The 22,759-nt window shown below is 35.7% G+C and overlaps 1 protein-coding gene and 1 long non-coding RNA gene across 3 annotated transcripts; one reads left to right on the forward strand and one right to left on the reverse strand.

Annotated features, from left to right (window-relative positions):
• The first annotated feature begins 9,955 nt into the window (after positions 1-9,955).
• Positions 9,956-11,292, forward strand: LOC114277384 (ethylene-response factor C3). Its single transcript, XM_028219283.2, has one exon. It carries the CDS (start codon positions 10,301-10,303, stop codon positions 11,051-11,053), a length of 753 nt encoding a protein of 250 aa, XP_028075084.2. The 5' UTR covers positions 9,956-10,300; the 3' UTR covers positions 11,054-11,292.
• Positions 11,293-15,230: 3,938 nt separating this feature from the next.
• LOC114298940 (uncharacterized) lies at positions 15,231-19,774 on the reverse strand. Of its 2 annotated transcripts, XR_014350602.1 has the most exons (5): positions 19,632-19,774; positions 19,024-19,150; positions 17,476-17,531; positions 15,717-15,839; positions 15,231-15,392 (listed from the first exon to the last, which is right to left on the reverse strand). It is a non-coding gene; the product is annotated as an uncharacterized LOC114298940 (long non-coding RNA). The 2 variants fall into 2 exon arrangements; XR_014350601.1 differs by lacking the exon at positions 17,476-17,531.
• Between the last annotated feature and the right edge of the window lie 2,985 nt (positions 19,775-22,759).

Genomic DNA, 22,759 nt, shown 5'->3' on the forward strand with positions numbered 1-22,759 from the left:
CATATGTTTGAAAAAGAAAAGCTAAAAGTAGAACAACTTGAGATTGGCCGTATTCCATGGCCTGGGGATTGCCTTGCCATCCTTGTCTTCTAGGTGGTATGCCCCTTTGCCTGCTAACCCAACCACCTTATAAGGACCTTCCCAATTTGGGCCTAACTTGCCGTCTCCTGGGATCAAGGTATTTCCCATTACTTTGCGTAGTACCCAATCCCCAATCTTGAATTGTCTTGGATGGACCTTTTTGCTGTATTTTCTGATTAACTCTCGTTGGTATGAGGCGATGTGGACTAGTGCTCTTTCTCTTCTTTCTTCTGCAAGGTCGAGTTCTAAGGCTATGGCTTCTCCATTTAAGTCTGGATCAAAATTTTCGCTTCGAATTGTGAGGAGGCCAACTTCTAGTGGGATCACTGCCTCCATTCCATAGGCTAAGGAGAATGGTGTTTCTCCAGTTGATCGCCGAGGAGTGGTGCGGTAAGCCCATAAGACGTGAGGAAGTTCATCCGCCCACTTGCCTTTTGCTTTCTCTAGCCTTTTCTTTAGTCCATCCAAGACGACTTTATTCGATGCTTCAGCTTGTCCATTAGCTTGAGGATATGCCGGTGTGGAATTGTAGAACTCTATCTTGTATTCTTCACAAAAGCTTCTAAAGATTCTGCCGTCGAACTGAGTTCCATTGTCTGAGATTAATGCTTTTGGTATACCGAACCGAGTGATGATATTCTGCCAAACAAACTTCTTCACGTCTTTTTCTTTGATTGACGCCAATGCTTCTGCTTCCACCCACTTTGTGGAGTAGTCTGTTGCTGCAAGAAAGAATTTTCTGCCGCCAGGTGCTGTTGGAAGTGGTCCTACTATGTCCAAGCCCCACATTGCGAAAGGCCATGGGCTAGTTAAGGGTAGGAGTTCTCTTGCTGGTTGATGTATTTGGTGTGCGAATTTCTGGCATTTTTCACACTTCTTCACATATTTCTCTGAGTCTGCTTGCATATATGGCCACCAATATCCTTGCGAAATAGCCCTGTAAGCGAGCGACCTTCCCCCTTGATGACTTCCACATACCCCTTCGTGTATTTCAAACAGGAATGCTTCTACTTTGCTGGGATGAACGCACTTGAGGTAAGGCCCAGAGAACGACTTCTTGTATAATGCCAAAGATGGAGATAGCCAAAATCGCTGCGACTTTGCCCTTATTCTGTTGGCTTCTTTTTTCTCTTCTGGTAGGACGCCGTCTTTCAGGAACAGGATGATGGGATCCATCCAAGAAGGGCCTAATTCTGCGCAACACACTTCTTCTGCTTCGGGGTCTTCTATGCTTGGTCTTGGTAAGAAGTCGACGAGTAATGGATGAGGGATTGATGTATCTGCCATTGAGGCAAGGCCTGCTAGCTCGTCCGCTCGGCTGTTTTCCTCCCTGCCAATTTGTTCTATCCTTACCACATCAAACTTCTTGATCTCTGTTCTGACTAGCTCTTGGTACATGGCCATTCTGTCGTCCTTTGCTTCGTATTCGCCAGAAATTTGGTTTACCACCAGCAGAGAGTCACTGTACACCATTAGTTCGGTTGCTTTCATGAAGTGTGCCGACTTGAGTCCTGCGAGAAGCGCCTCATACTCCGCTTCGTTGTTGGATGCTGGGAAGCCAAGGTTGATTGCTTGCTCTATAACCAGGCCGTCTGGAGAGATGAGGACTATGCCAAGCCCTGCACCATGTCGGTTGGATGCTCCATCCACAAAGAGCTTCCACATCTCTCCAACGAATAGTTTCCAGCAAGTGGAAGGATCAGACGATGTCGTGAGGTCAAGAATAGTGTTTTCTTCGAGGTCCATGTTGGCTGTCTGTCCTTCGTCCTCTGTTTGAACTGTTGGTGAGCCTTTGTTTGTCTCTTCCTTGTTGTCCTTGGTGTGGTTTGCCTTGGTGCTTGATTGACTACCTTCTACTAGGGGTTGCGCTATTCCGGCGTCAACTTCCGTCCCTAGTTCGGTTGTGTCAGTTAGGTCGACTGGGCAAATATGATGACTTCCAGGAGTAAATTCTGCGATGAAGTCTGCCAAGGATTGGGCTTTTATTGCGGTTTTAGGTTGGAATTTGACGTCGAATTGTCCCAACTCTACTGCCCACTTCAAAATTCGCCCACTAAAGTTCGCCCTTTCAAACAGAGCTTTTAGTGGAAAGGCTGTGAGGACGACTATGGTGTGGGCGTGAAAGTAGTGCGCTAATTTTCTGGATGCCATCATTAATGCTAATGCTAATTTCTCCAACGGCAAGTACCTTGTTTCGGCTCCCAACAATGTCTTGCTGACATAAAAGATGGGCAAGTGTTGTATTCCTTCTGCACGAACCAACACTGCGCTGACTGCGTGTTGAGAGACTGCCAGGTACAAAAAGAGTTCTTCACCAGGTACTGGAGTAACAAGTAGTGGTGGGGAAGACATGTATTCCTTCAAGCTTTCCAGAGCTCGGTCGCATTCTTCATCCCACTCAAATTTGGCCTTTAAAGCTTGGAAGAATGGTCGTAGTCTGTCTGATGACCTGCTTATGAACCGGTTGAGTGCAGCCGCCATACCAGTGAGATGCTGCACTTCTTTGACTGAGTTTGGTCTCTCCAATTCCTGGATTGCTTTGATCTGAGAGGGGTCTGCTTCTATACCTCGGTTGGTCACCAGGAAGCCCAAGAATTTGCCAGATCCAACTCCGAATGCGCATTTGGACGCGTTGAGGCGCAACTTGTGTTTCTTCAGGATCTGGAACATCTCGCCCAAATCTTTCAGATGGTCATTCTCATCCTTGCTTTTGACCACCATGTCGTCGATGTAAGCCTCCATTGTTCTGTCTAACAATGGTTCAAACATCTTGGTGACCATCCTTTGGAATGTCGCCCCTGCGTTCTTTAGGCCAAAGGGCATGACCTTGTAGCAATATAACCCTCTTGGTGTTGTGAAGGATGTGACCTCCTGGTTTGGTTCATGCATGGCGATCTGGTGGTAGCCTCTGTATGCATCCACGAAGCTGAGACAGTTATGCCCTGCCGTTAGGTCCACCAGTTGATCTATCCTTGGTAGAGGAAAGCTATCTTTTGGGCACGCCTTGTTGACTGTTTTGTAGTCGACGCAGACACGCCATTTACCATTCTTTTTTGGCACTACGACTGTGTTGGAGATCCACCTTGGGTAGTGCACTTCCCTTATTGCTCCTACCTCCAGCAGGTTGCCTACCTCTTCTGCCACTATTTCGGCGTGGTGGAGTGCCGATCTGCGTGTGCGTTGAATGACTGGTCTGGCGGTTGGGTGGACATTGAGTTGGTGACTGATGAAGTTTGGATCAATGCCGGGCATGTCGTAAGGTGTCCAGGCAAACACTTCGATATTAGAGGTCAAGAATTCCAAGATCTCTAATCTCTCAGCGCTGGACAACAATGAGCCAAGCAAGAAGAACTTATCCGGGTTCTTCTCATCTATTTTTACCTCCACCAAGTCTTCCACCGCTTTCTGATCAGCCTCTTTGCCGACGTCCGCGAATAGTTCATTACTTTCTGGCTCTTCCACCGAATGAACGTATCCTTTGGCAGCTCGGCTTCCATTCGCTGTGGCGAAGCACTGTTTTGACATGATCTGATCGCCATAGACTTCTTCAATTATACCGGCGTCATTGGGGAACCGCATTACCTGATGGTATGATGACGCTACCGAACGCATGGCATGCAGCCATGTTCTGCCCAGGATGATGTTGTAGGTGGAGGGGACCTTCAATACCCAGAACTCCACTTGTTTTGTTACACTTCCTGCTCTGACTGGAAGGATTATTTTGCCGACAGGCCACTCTGGCATGGAGTTGAATCCAATCAGGGGAGAAACTGCCGGTGCCAAGTCTTTGTCTTGCAGTTTCAGTTGCTTGAATGTGTCGTAATACATGATTTCACATGAACTACCCTGGTCAATCAGAATCCGCTTGACGTCAAAATCCTTGACTCGGAGAGTGACAACCAGGGCATCATTATGGGGGCAGTAAATTCGTTCCAAGTCCTTATCCGAAAAGGACATGACGTTCGTTGCCTCTGTCCTCCCCTTCTTGATGGCAGGTTGGGCACTTAATACTTCCCTAAAGTGCTCAGCCTTCTTGATTGAACCTCTGAGCTCGCATACGCGCTCAGGTTCAAAAACTCCATGAATTACATTGATAATGCCTTGTGGTGGTGCATCGTTTGGCATTCTGTTGGGATGGTCATTATGATCTTGGGGGGCCGGTTGTGCTCCTCCTTCAATGTATTCGTCCAAGTGGCCTGCTGCCACCAATTCTTCCAAGTGCTGTCTCAGTGGTGTGCAATTCTCAGTTCGGTGCCCCTTTTCTTTGTGGAAGGTGCACCGTGATCTGTCATCGTAATTTTTCTGACCTTCCCCTAGCTTGGCTGGCCACTTGACAAAAGGCTTGTCTTTTATTTCGCTCAGAATCCGATATATTGGTTTTTTGAACACCGTTGTTATGGCAGTGCGGATTCTCAACCATCTTTTGTCTGGGTCTTCTCCGTTATCTCGTCTGCCACGCCCGTTTTTATTCTGCCGATCTACTGTATTGACCTTTGCTGAGGTCTTCTTTTCTGGTACTACGGTCGCGCTAGATTTTGCTTTTGCACGTGCGCCATCCTCTTCTACCCTGATGTGCTGATGCACTCTCTCCATCAGGGCCTCCATGGTGAGGGGTGGCGTCATGGTAATTGAATCCCTTAGTCGGTTCCCTACTGGTAGGCCTCTTTTATATTGCGCGATGGCTAGATTGGTGGGGCAGTCTCCAATCTGGTTGAATGTCTCCCAGTAGCGACTGTTGTAAGATCTGAGGGTCTCTTTTTCACCCATGTCGATGGAGAGTAACTGGTCTATCTCCACCGGTGTTTTAGTATTTGTCCGAAACCTCGTTACGAACGCTTCTGCCAATTGGGCCCAGGAGGCTATGCTGCCCTCTGGGAGCTTCTCGAACCAAGTCAAGCCTAGGTCGCCAAGACTTGACGGGAAGAGTATGCACATTAAGGCCTCGTTTCGCCTGTACACAGCCATGACTTGGCGAAAGTGGCTCAAGTGTGAATACGGGTCCGTCTTCCCTTCATATGTATTGAATTTCGGCTGAAGGAAGCCTGATGGTAGGGGTGCGTTTTCGATCGCTGGGACAAACGGCGAAGTCTGTAGTCTTGCCAATGCCTTGTCTGTTGGTTCGTAGGCCGGTTGCGGTATTGGCATTCCAACCTCGACGCTTCCATGCGTCCGAGGAGCCAGCCGTTGTAAGGCCGAAACTCGGTGTGGATCTCTTGCCCTGGCATCCTCCTTGCATCGTGCTTTCTCTTCTAGCACGGTTCGTAAGTCGGATGACTTGGGCAGCTCTGTTTGTCTAGATCTGGTTTGGTGTGAATGTGAAGGCCAATACGTGCTTCCTTCAGTGTATGATCTTTCGGATCTCGTCCTCTCAGACCTGGAGTGACGAGTTCTTGAAGACAAGGAGTGAGTGTCGCCTGTCCTGTGGCTTCTGCTCTCTCCTTGGGAGGGCGTAGTATTCCTACTACGATTCTCTGAGTGGCGAGGGGGCGTCTTATGCTTGCGCCCCTCTCCTGTCGCCACATCTTTAGTCTTCATCTGGCGTTTTAAAGCCTCCATGTCCGCCGCCATCTTTCGAATTAGTTCATCTTGTTCCTTCACGCGATCTTCCAGGGCTTGAGGATCCATTCTCCTCCTTTGCCTGTCAGGACTCTGAGAATGTCGAGGGCTGCTATTCCGCCTTCCCCTGCCACTCCTCCTGGAGTTACGTTGTTGGGGCTCCAGATCTGCCATAGGAGGGACAGAGGGTAATCCTTCGCGCCTTGCGCCCCCCTCTGGAGTTAGTCCGTCGACGGCGGACTGCGGCAAGTCTTCAATGTGTGCCATTGAATGAGAAAAGGAGAAGCTTAGTCAAGAGGTTTTTGTTCTTGTCTGTTCTTCCCACAGACGGCGCCAATTGTACGGGGAGGAAATAATTCTCCTCGTATAATCCTGTTAACCAAGTCCACGCTCCTCCGTACGACGTCGCTTTGTCACCTGAAAATACAAACGTGAGCTAGCCGGCGGGTGTGTGCCGGAAACCTCTCCGATGCCTAAGTCAGAAAACTTGACAAATAGACAAAGCTCAATGTTCTCAGAAAGAATTATGTTCAATTACCTCCTCCAAGGTGATGCTTGTGAGCTTTTATAAGTTTCCCGTGGCACAATCCTAGTAGGACTTGTATTTCTCCATGCAGAGTCCTCCTAGGATTCATACTCCAAAGGATAATGCTTATCCTTTTACACCCTCCCCCACTGTTTAAACCAAGTGGGATGGTTTTCTCTTCGGCCGAACTACCTCATGACCGAAATAACATTGGCTATGCCGAACCGTAGAATAGGCCATACTAACCGTAGTTCGGTTCTTCTTGCCACACCATATATTGGTTCTCCCATACACGAACCGTGGTGCATTTGAACCGCTCTACCAAGTAATAACATTCCGACCGATCTTGACCGGAACAACTTATAACCGGACTATCTCGGAGATCGGTTTAACTAGAAGCCACCCCGGACCGGAGTAGCTTTACATCCCTGAGCCGAAGTAACATTTACTTCTCCCAGCCGGAGTAACTACGCTTCTCCTGGCCGGAGTAACATTGCTCTCCTGGGCCGGAGTTTCCTTTACGGCCTTCTTACTTAGTCCTTCGCGTCTTGGGCCTCAAAGCCCAACTTGCAACTCGGCCCAATTTTTTCCCAAAAATTACCCTCTCAATACTAAAAGGTGATTTCCCCATGTTTAATGTTAAATGCCTTGAATAGTCAAAAACAATAGTTAAGATTTGACAAAAGAAATCAAACAAAAGGCGCACCAAAAATACAAAAAAGGATTACGTTCTACGTGGATAAGAAAACTACAACCCGTCATTCCACTTGTCAATTGGGTCCTAATATTTTGAACATTAACGCAAACCGTAGTGTGTGACACTTGACCAATCAAACATATTGATTCAATAAGGAAAAATTATAAATACCTCAAAAATTTGTTTAAAATGCAGATTATTTTTTGTAATTTAAAAAGTTATAAATACTTTTTTGTTAATATTTTTTATTTAATAAAATTAACTAAAAAATAAAATTCATAATTGGTCTCCTATACAATAATAAAATTATCTAAATTATTAATTAAAACATATTTCTAACATCATTAAAAACTGTTAACTGACTTGATGATTTATTAATAAAAGGGATTTGTTATGAAATTAGAAACCTCAGGGAGAGAATGTAATTTTCAAAACCACAGGAGGCAATTCGTATTTTAATCAAACCTCAAAAGGTGTATTTGTAATTTACCCATTCAATAATTATAAGAATAAATCACAAACACATTTATGAGATTTATTTAAAATATAAATTATTTCTTGTAATTTTAAAAATTATACCACTCTTTCTAAAATTTTTAATTTTATAATAAATACCATACTTTATTAATAAATTATTAAGTTAATTAATATTTTTTAATAATATAACAAATTTATTTTAATTAATAATTTAGATAATTTTACTAAGGGTGTGCAGTTGATATATCAATCTGCCCAAACTGACCAAACTGAACCGATCCGCCGCATTTTGGACAAATGTGTGATGACGAGCAGACGGTTGCGGATTGATTTTTTTCAATCTGCCTAGTTTTGGACGGATGACAAATTTGAATTTCCTTTGGCCACAACCGAACCGCTAAATCGCGAGCACCCCTAGTAATTTGTAAGACTTTGTGTTTTCAATTTGTTTAGATATTTTATTTGTGTTTTCAATTGAAAAATGGTTTAAATATTCTGTTGAATATATTATGTTGAAAAAGAGTTTTTAACTTGAATATATTTTTGAATTGAAAAAAATAAATGTATTTTTTATCTATATTTTTTGGTTTTTGGCATGCAATGATTGTAATAGTCTAAACTTTCAAACTTTTTTTTTTTTTTAGGGAAGTGTACAAGTGGAATTATGCATTCATCCGCTAATCCGCTCAATCCACATCCGCCGGATTGACAGACGGATGTGGATTGATTTTCTCCAATCCGCCAATTGGACAGATGAATGACGGATTGGAGATTTTGTGGCCGTAACTGACCTGCACCTACCCCTAAATTTTATTATTATATGAGAGCAATTAGAGATTTTATTTTTTCAATTAATTTGGTTAAATAAAAAAATTCTAACAATGAGATATATGCAATTTTTCTAACCACATGGGACAATTCATATTTCAAATAAATATCAAAAAGTGTATTTGTAATGTACCCTAACTATAAGTAGTATGAAAATTGTTTAAAGTTTTGATTAATTCTTCAATAATTTTATTATATGATAATGTGGTGTTTTAAATTAATTACGTAATAGTCGATAAAAAAATTAGGATAAATTACAATTACACCTTTTGAGATTGGATTAAAATACGAATTGCTTCCTATGATTTTGAAAATTACATTTCATCCCTTGAGATTTCTAATTTCATAGCAAATCACCTCTTTTATTAATAAATTAGCAAGTCAATTAATTATTTTTTATAATATTAGAAACATGTTTCAAGTAATAATTTAAGTAATTTTATTATTGTATGGGAGAATAATTATGAATTTTATTTTTTTAATTAATTCTGTAAAATAAAATTTTTTGGCAAGAGAGGATTTATAATTTTCTAAATCACATAGAGCAATCTATACTTTAAGCAAATTTCAAAAAATGTATTTATAATTTACCCAAAAAAATAATTATGTAGTAAAAAAAATTTTAAAATTAAATATGCTAATTTATTTTTATTAATAGTTAATGTTACATGATAAAATATAAAATAATTTTCTAACTTCTTAATATAAAAATACAATATAAAATATAAATTTAAAGTTTTTTTATTTAAATATAAATATAAATTTAGTGTATTACAAGTCTTACGTAAAATGTAGGATGATTTGTTTACATGAAAAATTTTAAATTATATTATTTTTTTCTTATCATATTCATTTTTAAATTATATTATTTTTTTCTTTAGTTATAGTTAATTTTTTTTAATTATAATTTTATTTTAGTTATGACTTATTAGATTTTCAATTATACCTCTCATGTATTGTTTAATTATAATTTTAAAGGGATGAAATTATATTATTTTATTATTTAATTATAAGTTATATACGATACATACGGATAGTATACCTTGAATATGTTTTCAGTTTATGTAGAATTATGATGTGGATTTGCCTCTGCTTACATCATCCAGGTTGTCCATTTTTGTCGGGACCTCGCCGCCGTGCGTCATTAGACCACGCACGTGCCTTATTAAAAAACTAAAATCATCCCCTTCTTCCGTCCAAAAAAAATAAATATATATATATATATAGTATAATTTTTTAATACTATAAACCCCACTTGAATCATCATTATTTTAAATTCTGGGACATCCTCTTTGGCCGAAAACCTTCACCTCTCTCTTTTTTTGAAAAATATTTTGGAAGTCTAATTTTTGAGCTTTAAAATAGCTTTAATGAGTTAATAGTAGGCTCCACCTATAGTGATGTGATGTTTTAGTCTTGATTTATTTTTATTTTATTTTTTTTATTCATTGCCATGTCATTAGTGTTTTATTAGAGCACTAAAATTAGTGGTCTAAATCATTACTATTTTTTTAAGGATGTTTTAGAATGATAGTTAAAAATTATTTTTTTTAATTTTTTAAAATTTTTTGTAAGAGAAGAAAGTGGGTTAAAAATTAATTTTTTTTTTTTTATCAACATTTTAAAATAAGCCTTAGTTTAACCATTCTCTTTCTTTTATTACTTTTTTCATATTTTATTCAATATTACTATGAACACAAACAATCCATACACGTAAAATTATCCATAGAATTTAGTGTAAGATCTAAATTCGCTTACATAATATATTATTTTCAAAAATACAGAAATCAATCAGAATCCCCTCATTTAAAATAGATTCCACCTGTATACGAGTCTAACACAATTATATATAATTTTATAATCTTTTTTATATTTCTAAAAAAGTATATTATTATTTTTCCAAATATATATATTTTTTGTATAAATTTTGTACGCGTATAATTATAAATTTTAAGAAAAATTACAGACAAGACAAAAAAAAATATTTATGATACTTGCCACTTTTTTATAAATACTTATTTGTTTTCCACTGAAATCTAATACGCCCTTGATTTTACACTCACCACCCTCTCTCTCCTCTCTCATCTCCCTCTCTTCTTGCTCTGTTTTGTTATATAAAGGAGTTAGGTGTTCTAATGCACATTGTCCAACTCCAAACCAACTGCAATTTTTGTCAGAGAGAGAGAGAGAAGGTTGAGAATTCAATCCTTCATAGTCCTATCCATAATTCCAATATGGATTCCAACTTTATCCAATTATTCCCAAATTCAAATCAATCTTTCTCATTAGATGAGCTACTTCACTACCATAATTCACTCCCTTTCGATGTCAATGATTCCGAAGAAATGCTTCTCTTCGGAGTCCTAGCCGAAGGTGCGTCAATGGACCACTCATCATCGGAAACAGCCTCCTCCGCCGCCACGGGTGGCGGCGGAGTCAAGGAGGAGGAAGTCACCTCCATTGCAGCGTCAGAAGAAGAACCCAAGAAGGAAAAAGCATACAGAGGAGTCCGGAGGCGGCCGTGGGGGAAATTCGCGGCGGAGATTAGGGATTCGACGAGAAATGGAATCCGGGTATGGCTCGGAACCTTCGACAGCGCGGAGGCGGCCGCCTTGGCCTACGACCAAGCGGCATTTTCGACGAGGGGGGCGATGGCGGTGCTCAATTTTCCGGTGGAGAGAGTCCGGGAATCGCTCCGGGACATCAAGTGTGGCGGCGGTGGGGAGGAGGAGGGTTGTTCTCCGGTGGTGGCGCTCAAGAAGAGACACTCAATGAGAAAGAAGTCATTGGTTGCTAAAAAAAAGAACAAGGTTAAAGACAAGGTAGTGGTGGTGTTGGAGGACTTGGGAGCAGAGTACTTGGAGCAACTACTTAGTAATTCTTCTTAGAAATGGAGGGTATTTTAGTCAAATCAACATCTCCCAAGCAACCTTTTTCCTTTTTTGGTTACATTATCATCTTTTTTTTTTTTCTTTTCAATTTTGTTTAGCTCTTCTCTCTTTGCTATTTTCAGAAAGAAGGGTACCAAATGTTTCCTTCGGGTTTCCTCAAACTGAAAATTGGCCCTCGTTTGACCTTTTTGTTCACTTGTAAATTTGGAAATTGTTAAATATTTTGAGGTTCGCCATCTCTTCGTACCGTATGTGGTTTTTTTTTTTCCCCTCTCTTCCTCCTCATGTTACGAGTTTGATATATATCATGTGTGAAAAAATGTTTATTTTACTCTTATCAACTCAAACTTTTCTTTCCTTAAAATCTCAAAAGTGGTGTTATTATTAGAGACACTTTTGTCATTTCATATTCTTTTGAATTAATAATATCTGATCAAGCACTTTAAATGATTGTGGTGACGCTTTTTTTATTAAAAAATAGGTTTGACTTCTTTCTATTAACGTGATGTTACTTGTTTGACAAGTACATATTCAGTTAATAGAGAGAGTATTAATAACGGCTAATCAAGTACTTTGAATAATTATAAATTTGTAATGACGAAAAAGAAACTTGACTTTTTTTCCCCAACATATGTTTCTTTTCTAACAACTAGATATTCAATTAATAGAGATATATATCTGAAAACAAATTTTGGATGGAGAGAGAAATTTTAAGGTCAACAATAAAATGATTGCATAAACACTAAGCCAAATCAAAATGTGATGAGATTGTCAAATTAACTATGGTAGCCATATAATTGAAAATAAGAGAGCTGTCAACAAATCAATTTATTTTTCAAACTTGTACATTAATTGTATTAATTTTAAAACATAAATCGTATTTGTTATTCTTGAAATTTCACAAGGTTCCATAAATTTCTTAATCAAGCTAATATCGCAACTAAACAATTAAAAATGGTGACAAATCTAAGATAGTTAGATTTCTCCTTGATATTTAAAAAAAATATAAAAGTCTCAAAAAATATAATAAGCTTTTGTATTGGTGCTTTATAATGAATTCACGAAATTCTATGCTCCACACAACTTGTGACAACATCGATGCTCACTCGATATGGGTCATATTGGCATTGAATTAATGAACCAAATTATTTTGTTTAAAAGTGCAGACATGATATTTTCTTTTTTATTATTTTTTTTAATTTTTAAAGTCTATGTTTTCAGATTTGGTTTTGACTTTCTTTTCCAATCGAGATACCAGAATCATAATATCAATTCCTTGCTACTTTCTTTGTGGTAGAGTTGTGACAGAACTACAACAATAGTTTCAGAGTCTCATCTGCTCATCATCCTATCCTAACATATAACTCAAAACCCTCTCACATAACAATTGAAAATCGAAAATTTTATTCACCCAAAAGAAGAAAATCGGAAATTTATACTTGTATCATAAATGAACCATCTTGTTTGGTTTCGTTTTGAAATATATTTTTTCCTTTTCAAAAAATCTAAAAACTAAAAATTGAACGCACTAATCATTTACATATGATTTTTATTGTTTAGAGTGATAACCTTGCTTGTTTTCACTTTTCAAAAAACACTTTTCAGTAAATTCTACTTTCTTATTTTTCGTATTTTTTTGTTTTTATTGAATTTTTTTAATATTTTAAGTATTTTTTATTTTTTATTTTTTAGATACACCTAATATAAGTACACCTAAAAAGTAAAAAAATTGTAAAAAAAATCTTTTAAAAATTCACTAAATACCAAAAATACAAACAAAATACAAGAATTCAGTACATTTTTTATATTTTTATGTATTTATTAATTTTTTAAAATATTTTTTCACAAATTTTTTACTTTTTAGATACATCTAAGTAAGGTGCATCTAAAAAAGTAAAAAAAAAAATGTTTAAAATTTTAAAAATATTTACTAAAAAAAAACACGAAAACTAAAAAAGTCAATTTTCAAAAAACTTAATCCAGAAAACTCAAACCAAACACATTGAATCGTTTTTTGAAAATTTAAGGTCAATTTTTTTTGTTGTTGTTTATTTTTATCAAATTAATTTATATTTTTTGAAAAATAAAAATAAAAATGAAACGAAACGAAACAGAATAGATCTAAACCATCTTGCTTGTAGTATATCCCAAAGACCGGGACCAGCAATCAAGTAGAGGTGTTTGGGTTAGCAGAAACTGACATGGGCTTGCATAAATCCCAATATGGGCTACGAACTTAAACTATGTTGGACTCAGAGGAGCCTAAGCCCATCTAATGACTTATGTGCTAAGCCCAATTGTTCACTAATTTTGGCTGGGGTGAAGAATCGGCCGATAGTAGTGGGCTTGCGATCAATTTGTTGGGCTTCTGTTATGGACTTTCTTGGTGACAGAATCAATAGGGAAACGTCGGGTGAGAACGAGGAATTTGGCGGGAGTGGGTCACGGATCAGAAGGCGTAGGTATGGGTCAAATTGCACTGGTGGGATATGTCAGGTCGGGTCGGGTAGTTTATTTTTTTTATTTTATTTTTTATTTTATTTTTTAAATTTCTAGATAGGTTGTTTAGGTTGATTCAGTTTAGTTTGAAGCATCTCACTCTTCACATTCATGAAATGGGTTCATATTCTGTCCTCTCTCAGTTTCTAAGGATATGCTTGGTAATTATTTCGTTTTAAGTTTTCATTTTATATTTATAAAAATTTTAAAAATTATCATAAAAACTTGTTTGATAATTTTTTTGGTTTAAAAAGGATTGTTTCAATTTATAAATTTGAGGAAAAAACATAAACTTAAAAAATGAATTTATAATTTTTTTTTTTCAATTATTTTTTTTCAATTTATAATTTTTTTTCAATTATAATGTGCATGATCCTTTTGTCATAAATAATAAAAATAAATATAAATATTTTAGGCCTGAACAAACATATTTTTTAGTTTATGTTTTTAAAATTTTTCAAATATTTTATTCAAATCAAACGCGTTTGTAATTTATATTTTTCTAAAAATAAACAAAAACCAATTTGTAAAATTTGCTGTTTTAGGTACCGTTTTCAATTTGTAATTGACAATATGAGAGAAGTATTAGTGGTTTGTTTGAATAATCTTGCAGTTTCAAACATCTACTTATTTAAAATTATATTTAAAAAAAAGAAAAGAAAAGTGAACATATGACCTTAATGCTTTTAAATTTCAAACAAAAAAGTAATTTTTTTCAATTTGTAATTGACAATATGCGAGAAGTATTAGTGGTTTGTTTGAATAATTTTGCAGTTTCAAACATCTGCTTATTTAAAATTATGTTAAAAATAAAAAAAGTGAACATATGACCTTAATGCTTTTAAATTTCAAACAAAAAAGTAATTTTTTTTATTTTAATTGTCAACATAAAGCTCACAAATTAGTTGAATCACCACAAGAATTAACACTTTTGCCGACCAAAAAATTGGTCGCTAAAAGTCCATTTTTGGTCGGCAAAAGTTATCCGCGACCAATTTTTTTGGTCGCTACTTTGATCGCCAATTGAGGGTCGGCAAAAGTAATTCGCGACCAAAATTTTGGTTGGTCGGGAAAAGTCGGATTTGCCGACCAAATTTTTGGTCGCAAAATATATCATGACCGCGACTAATTCATTTAGTCGTGAAAACATTTGGTCGCGAAAAGTGATATTTTCCCGACCAAATATCTTAGTCGCCAATTGACACATTTCGCGACCAAAAAATTTGGTCGCCAATTATCACATTCAACGACCAAAAATTTTGGTCGCCAATCGTGACATTCCGCGACCAAAAAATTTTGGTCGCCATTTGTTACTTTTCACGACCAAAACTTTTGGTCGGCAAAAGTGAGATTCCACGACCAAGTACTATTTTGGTCGGCAATACATGTATTTTTTGCGACCAAAACTCTTGGTCGGCAATTGTCATGTTTTGCGAAAAAAAATTACTGATTCAATACAGTGGTAAACCCAACAACTACTGAGAAAAATTTTAACTACAGGAGAAAAATTGGTCACTTCATTCAGCAAAAGGATTTCTTTTTATAGATATACAGAGGGGATTTTCATGGATTTTGATGTAGAGCTGCATATGTTGCAAAACATCTGTTGTGTAATTGCAGTTTACATTCCTAAAACAATATAGGTGAATCTACATGCCACAAGGACAATCGCTTTTAACCATTTAAAGACTATGACCCTTCTATCAAAATTTCACTGGTACAACATTATCCTCAATTTACAGGGAAGAAAAGTATGCATTACCTGTGTGTTGTTTTTAACACTCATCATCAGAACAGAAAGATGCCCAATGCTGAATTCCTCTTCCTCATTCTTGACCTGTCACAGACAGTTTCAAACAAATTTTATATCATAAAAGGAGCATAGAGGCAGAAACTACAGCAAATAAAAAATGTAAACAATAAATTAAAAAGTCTATTTAGCAGGAAGATGAAAAATGATGGGTAGGTCAAATTATACATATATATATAGCCCTCCACGTGCAAAAATATATTACAGTAATTAAAACAAAATGCTTCCTGCAAATAAAAAATTTAATTAGAAAACACATTCAATACACACTTCACAACTTACATTGGTCCCTCCCAAGGTGTTTGGGGCGTTCCCCGAGCCGTCTAATATATTTAGGGTTATAAACATTACCTAATAGACTGAGCATAGATTTTCTAATTAGAACTCAGAAGCTCTCTCTTTAAATCCATGTATTGTCCGGCACTGTGATTGGCCTTTGTGTGAGATGCCAAACCATTTTCCAAGTTAAATGACCTGCAAAAAAATTTTGAGCAGGGAAAATTGAGATACTATAGCAGTATTAGTTATTGTTTTTTCTTTCTTTTACTTCAATGCATAAGAGATAACCCTCTAGGACTAAACACAAAAGATAAAGTATAACAAACATGTAGATCATAAAAACTGAAATGGTCCCAAAACTTCGACTAAAAAGTAAAACATATAGGTGACACAAAATCAAAAACTATTGCAAACAAAAAAATATAAGATAAATTTATTATTAAAAATTAAATTTAAAAAGAAAGAAAGAAAGAATATACATTTGTACTTAGTTTAAACAAATCACAAGTGAACAAATCTAAATACTTGCAGCCTAGCACATAGGCTTTTAACATGGAGATCATTAACACAAGCATCACCATCATCATCATCCAATCCAAGACAATATTTGATGATTCTTTGAACTGGCAATCCTTTGGAACCAATTATGGCATTCCACAGGCAGGACAACAGTGTATCCTTACTATCAAGATGAAAAAAGTGCCCAATCTCATCTTTTTTTTTCCTTTTTTTCTTTTAAATGTTATAATTGTCCTTTTTATTCCTTTTTTATCTGTTATTCCACAGGGAGGACAACATTGATATTTTTTTTTATAGATATATCTAGAAATAGCAACAAAAAAGATGATAAGACCTAAAAAAAAAAAAGTAGAAAAACTAACCTCTAAACGATTGTTCAAATTGTGTAATTGTCAATTACTACCGATCTCAAATAACAAAATGAAGACTGAATTATGATACAATATGACAGAAAACACCTTTAATCAAAGGACTTAGGCTGATTCAGAATGAATTTATACAGAGAAAACTTGAGAAACCAGCACTGTCTTCGATTTGAATTTGAAACTAATACACAAGGCAAGTTATAAACTTGTTGAAAAAACTAATACCTATTACAGTAGCATGATAGAATTTTTTTCATGAGTTGCCACTGAGCATAAAAATTCACGTTAACAAATCAGACTCAGCGGACATTCATAGCTTAGCAAAGGATAGGTGTAGCCATGGGATGGCCATCAACTTCCAACATATTACAAGATCAGAATTTAAATCTTTATTCAGGTAAACAAAACATATTTTCTTCTCTTAAGAAAAATGTTAGAAATAATGATACAGAACCTCGCCTGAAGTAGCATCCCAAAGATTAATAGGATGATCACAAGTGGTACTTGCAAACACACACGTAACTGGGTCTGAAATCTTAACCATTATAGCAGTTAAACTTTCATTATAGTATCATTACTTACTGTAAATCCATCTCACATTAATGGACTACAGAGTACTTTTTTATAGAACTCCCTTAACAAGAAAGGTAAGAGATGAACCCGACGCAGACATATATGGGTACCAGCAGAAATCATAAATAGGGTCCCCCTTATTCACAACAAGATTTGCAATATAAGAATCTGCAACTGTTTTAAAACCATAGGAGAAGTATAATGAAAAAATAAACCTGCCTAAATTTAGCTTAGTAATAAAGCAACATCATGAAAAACAATGACAACAGTGAGAAAAATGCTGTAGTACCAAAACCATTAAGAAGGGCATTTGGTATCAATTGATTGACAAAAGTTTTCACTCTAAAATCAAGAATAGACTTAAACAAGCTTACCTACATCAGCAACAAAAGAACAAGAATTTTCATGATAGACACTTCCAGCATCTGGTCTAAAGAGGAAGAAATAATAAAGTCATAAGATATATTGCATGCCATAAATCAATTAAAATACCAAGTTGCAACAGAAGTCCAAGAAGCACCATTCTTAACTGTCAGATTAGAGTGATCTTATCACATTATTCAACTGCCTGCATCATTACCAAAGCCATGGCACAAACTCTACTTGAATTAACTCAACAAACATTGTCCCAACTATGACCAAAGCATGCAAATCAAATTATCTCTAAACTTGAAATTCAAGATTACAAATGAAATGCATCAGTACAGTTTATAAAGCTAACCTTCAAAAGGGAACCTATCAACCGAATCGACTCACCTAAACTCAAATTTTCACATTTTTTCACCAAGAATATATATATATATATATATATTGAGATGACAAAACCCTGCTATTTGGATCTCCACTAAAAACTTTTAGCTTGCGTCATTTTTGCAAGGTTTAAAACCCATTACTGATATTGAAAAATTTATCCAATTCCAATACCAATAGCCATTGACTCGATTCTCGATGTTATCTTTATTCAATGAATTTAGATTACTCCTGATTTTATAAACTTCAGACCAATTTGAGGTGAAATTTAAAAAAATAAAACAAAGGACAGGCCTAAGGCTAAGGAATGGTGTACACACATTCTTTAGTAATGAAGTCATTTTTGGGTTTGGAACCGAAAGCAACTAAGAATATGAATATAAATGACCAATGATAACAAACTAGAGTTTAGTTTCTCACTTAATGGCAAGAGTTCAAGTTCTTTATCACCTAGCAACAACAAATGATAATACGCTTTTGAGCCTTTTGACAATTTCTTGAATAATACGCTTGAAAGATCCACCTCTTAGTAAAGCAAATAAAGCTAAAATTAAGCTTGTACAAGTTCACATGTTACAAATTTGAGAACTATTCTAGAACTAGTTTCAAAATAAATTTTGGTCCTCCTCTTCTTCTCCATTTCTGTCATGAATTTATTTTCACAAGCTGGAATCAATTTTTCGATTTTCTGGAAATTATTACCATAAATCTTTGCAGCTAAACTTTGAGATGGCAAACAATTCCATACATAGAGAAACCATATATACTCACACCGACACACACAAAGGGTGGAGCCACATACCCCATTAAAACTTATTGAAGCTAATGGGTTCAAACTTCTTATACATATTAAAATGTAACACAATAGTTTCACAAAACATCAATCAAAATTTACAGAAAATTCAGAATATGTTTATTTTTTATTATTTTTAAAATTTTTTATGTCCCTAAAATAACCCAAAATCTATCCATAGTTATCAAAATACACATAATTCATATATAGGTTTAGATACGCCTAAAAATTATGAATGTAGAAACAAATTAAACATCTTGTGCTTTATTTATCTCACTCTGTTTTTAGTGCTTATGAGGCCAATTGACCTTCAAACTTTACCAGCAGCAAAGGGAATGCATATCATGAAGAAACAAGTACAACTTAGAGGGAAAATCACCTGGTTCCCGTAGACTCTGGAAATCTGTTCCAAGATGCTTTGTGTGAGAGTATTTAGTATACATATATCATTCTTTGAATGAATCTACCAGATCAAGGAGAGGTTGAGAAACAGAGTCTTCATTTGACTGGCAAAGCAGTGGACATGGAAAAAGTAATGCAACTGTAAGAGAGTGAGAGAGAGTGTGTGTAGTCACAACATCAAACCCACAAAAAACCCAATGAACCCATAAAATTAAAATCCATAATTTCAATTCAAACACAATAAACCCATAATTTCACAAAACTAAAATCAAACCCACAAAACTAAAATCAAACCCATTTTGGACATCAAGATTTAATTAATTTCGTACAAATCAAACACTTCAACCAAACCCATTTACGAAATAAACACAAGAATAAACCCTAGATGAAGTGTGAGAGATAGGGAAATATGGGAAGGGAGAGAGAGAGAGAGAGATGACCCGAGAGGGAGAAGATCCAGATTGACAGAGAAGGAGAGAGAGTGATCGAGGTATACAGAGTGAGAAATAGAGAGATATACAGACCTCGAGTGAGAGAGAGAGAGAGAGAGAGAGAGAGAGAGAGAGACTGAGAGTGAGAGAGTACCTGTGAGGATGTGACGGTGGCGGCGGCAAGCGACGGTTGCGATGGCGAGCAGCGTTACGGTCTGCACTGCGCTGAGGTGAGGTGAGGTGAGGTGAGGTAGGGTGAGGTTTGGTGGTCGTATATGTGAGAAGAAGAATCGATTGTTGTATCTTCTACAGGCGCCAATATATTTTTATTTCCCTTTAAAATATTTAGTAACTAAATTATTTATTGGTGACAACATTATTTTTTCACTAAAGATAAAAATATTGGCCACAAATATAGTTTTGTCACTAAATGATATTAAAATATTAAAAATTATTGGTGATAAAAATATATTTGTCATTAATAATTTTATAATTGGTGACCAATTTTTTCCTCACCAAAAATCTCAAAATTTTGGTACCCTCCGAAAAAATTAACGGGAAAATCTTTGGTGACAAAAAAATATAAATAATCATGAAAATTAATTTCGTAACCTAATTTTTTTATTATGTATTTAGATAGGTGACAAAATTTTATTTTTGTCTCTAAAAATGGTACATTTGGAGACGAAATATTATTTTTGTCATTAAAAGATACGTATTTCGTGACAAAATTTATTTTCGTCATTAGTTTTCGTCTCTAAAGACTATTTTTGTTGTAGTGAATGGTGGTAGTAGAATGGCGTTTGCAGTAGTAGTGAAGGTGGTAAAGGAGATGGGTGGTGAAAGAGAGAGAGATGAGTGAGAGACAGATAGAGAAGAGAAAGAGAGAGAGACAAAGACAGAGTGATGAACGAGAGAGAGACAAAGTGGTCGCTAAAAGTGCATTTTCTTGTAGTGGATAGATAAATCGAGAGGGAGCTCAGTAAATAGAGAAGACGGAATGGAAAGAGTGAGCAACGCCAACATAGTGGTGAAAAGAGATAGATGAGTGAGAGACACAGAGAGAGAGAGAGACAGATAGACAGAAAGAAAAGAGTGATGAGTAAGAGAGAGAAAGAGAAGAGAGAGAGAGAGGAAGATGAAAAAACGGGTGAAAAGATATAGACAAAGAGAGAAGAGAAAAAAAGAGCGAAAAGAGATAAACGAGAGAGAGACAGAGAGAGATGAGCGAGAGAGATAGAGAAGAGAGACAAAGAGAGAAGAGAGATGAGAGAAATAGACAGAAGAGAGATGGACGAGAGACACAAAGAGAAAAATAGAGAGAGAGATAGATAGACAGACAGACAGAGAAGAGTGATGAGTGAGAGAGAGAAAAATAAGAGAGACAGAGACACAGAGAGAAAGAGACAGACAGACAGAAAAGAGTGATGAGAGAGAGACAGACAGACAGACAGAGAGAGAAGAGAGACAGAGACAGAGAGATAGGAAGATGAAAAAATTGGTGAAAAAGTTCCGTGTCTAAAGTCTCATTTTCTAGTAGTAAGTTGTCTCTATCATTCATGGGTAGAATAGAGGCGCGGATTTGGGAATTGTATATTTTATATAAAAATCAAATTGAAATATTTTATACAATCACACCTATTTAGGGAGTGTGATTAAATATATATATATATATATATATATAATTACACTTATTTAAAAAGTGTGATGAAAAAGTAGTAATGTATATATAATCACACTTTAATTAAAATGTGTGATTAAAAAATATATATATAATCACACTTATTTAAAAAGTGTGATTAAAAAGTAGTAGTGAATATATAATCACACTTTAATTAGAATGTGTGATTAAAAAATATATAAATAATCACACTTTAATTAGAATGCGTGGGTAAAAAATATATATATAATCACACCTATTTAAAAAGTATGATTAAAAAGTAGTAGTGTATAAATAATCACACTTTAATTAGAATGTGTGATTAAAAAATATATATATAATCACACGTGTTTAAAAATTGTAATTAAAAAGTAGTAGTGTATATATAATCACACTTTAATTAGAAGGTGTGATTAAATATATATATATATATATATATATAATCACATTTAATTGAAAAGTGACATAAAAAATAAATATTATCACACTCAATCAAATTAAGTGTGATTAAAATATCAATCTAATTTTTTTTTATCACACTTTCAATAAAAATGAGATTTTTTTTTTGTCAAAGTGTGATCTTTAACTATTTTTGTAGTAGTGGAGAAACAGAGAGAGCAAGAGACTGAACTTATTTGGGTCTATGTACATATTGATAGAAAATAAATTGAGCGGTAATGTAAGAGTGTATTCCCACCAAAAACATGAATCTGTGTTTTTGAAATTGTTTAACTTTATTGCCGACAAAATGTTTTTTGGTCCCTAAAAATAAGTATTTTGCCGACCACATTTTTGGTCGGCAAAGATCAAAGTAAAAAAATTTCATTAATATTTGGCGACGAAAATATTAGTCGCAGAAAAGGTACCTTCGCCGACAAATCTTTTTAGTCGCCAAATCTCAATCAACGGCGACTAAAATATTTGTCGCTAAATGTATTAATTTGGCGACTAATTTTTTTGGTCGCTGAAAATATGTTTTTGGCGGCCAAATTTTTGGTCGCCAAAGAAAAAAATAATTTTTGGCGACCAAAAGACCATAGTAGTCGCAAAAAAAAAAACCTTCGCCGAAAAATATTTTTAATCGCCAAATCTCAATCAACGGCGACTAAAATATTAGTCGCTAAAAGTACTAATTTGGCGACTAATTTTTTTTGGTTGCTGAAAATAAGTTTTTGGCGACCAAATTTTTGGTCGCCAAAAAAAATGTGACATTCCGCGACCAAATTTGTAGTTGGTCGGCAAAAGCATATCACTTTCTGCGACCAACTCATTTTTTGGTCGCCAAAATATAACATTCTGCGACTAATAATATTTGGTCGCCAAAAATAATGATCATTCGCGACTAATTAATATTTGGTCGCCAAATGTCATTTTTTTGCGACCAAAATTTTTTTGGTCGGCAAAAGTGGTCGGCAATTGTGTAAATTCTTGTAGTGAATATGTTATCTTATTTAAAATCATATTTTATAAATTAATACATAGTGTTCCAATTAGATTATGAGCAAATACAAATTAATTTTACATATACATAATAATGGGCCAGGTCAATTTATAAAAGTTAACGAATTTTAACCGACAATTCACTTGCCAAATTTTATCGTTTAATCCCTCTAGTCTAATCC

Source organism: Camellia sinensis, chromosome 14, assembly GCF_055761805.1.
Source record: "Camellia sinensis isolate YWXY chromosome 14, ASM5576180v1, whole genome shotgun sequence".
Taxonomy (NCBI): Eukaryota; Viridiplantae; Streptophyta; class Magnoliopsida; order Ericales; family Theaceae; genus Camellia; species Camellia sinensis.

What these genes read in the sequence shown, in the direction of transcription:
- LOC114277384 (XM_028219283.2), top strand. Translation starts at nt 10,301, where the DNA reads ATGCACATTGTCCAACTCCAAACCAACTGCAATTTTTGTCAGAGAGAG.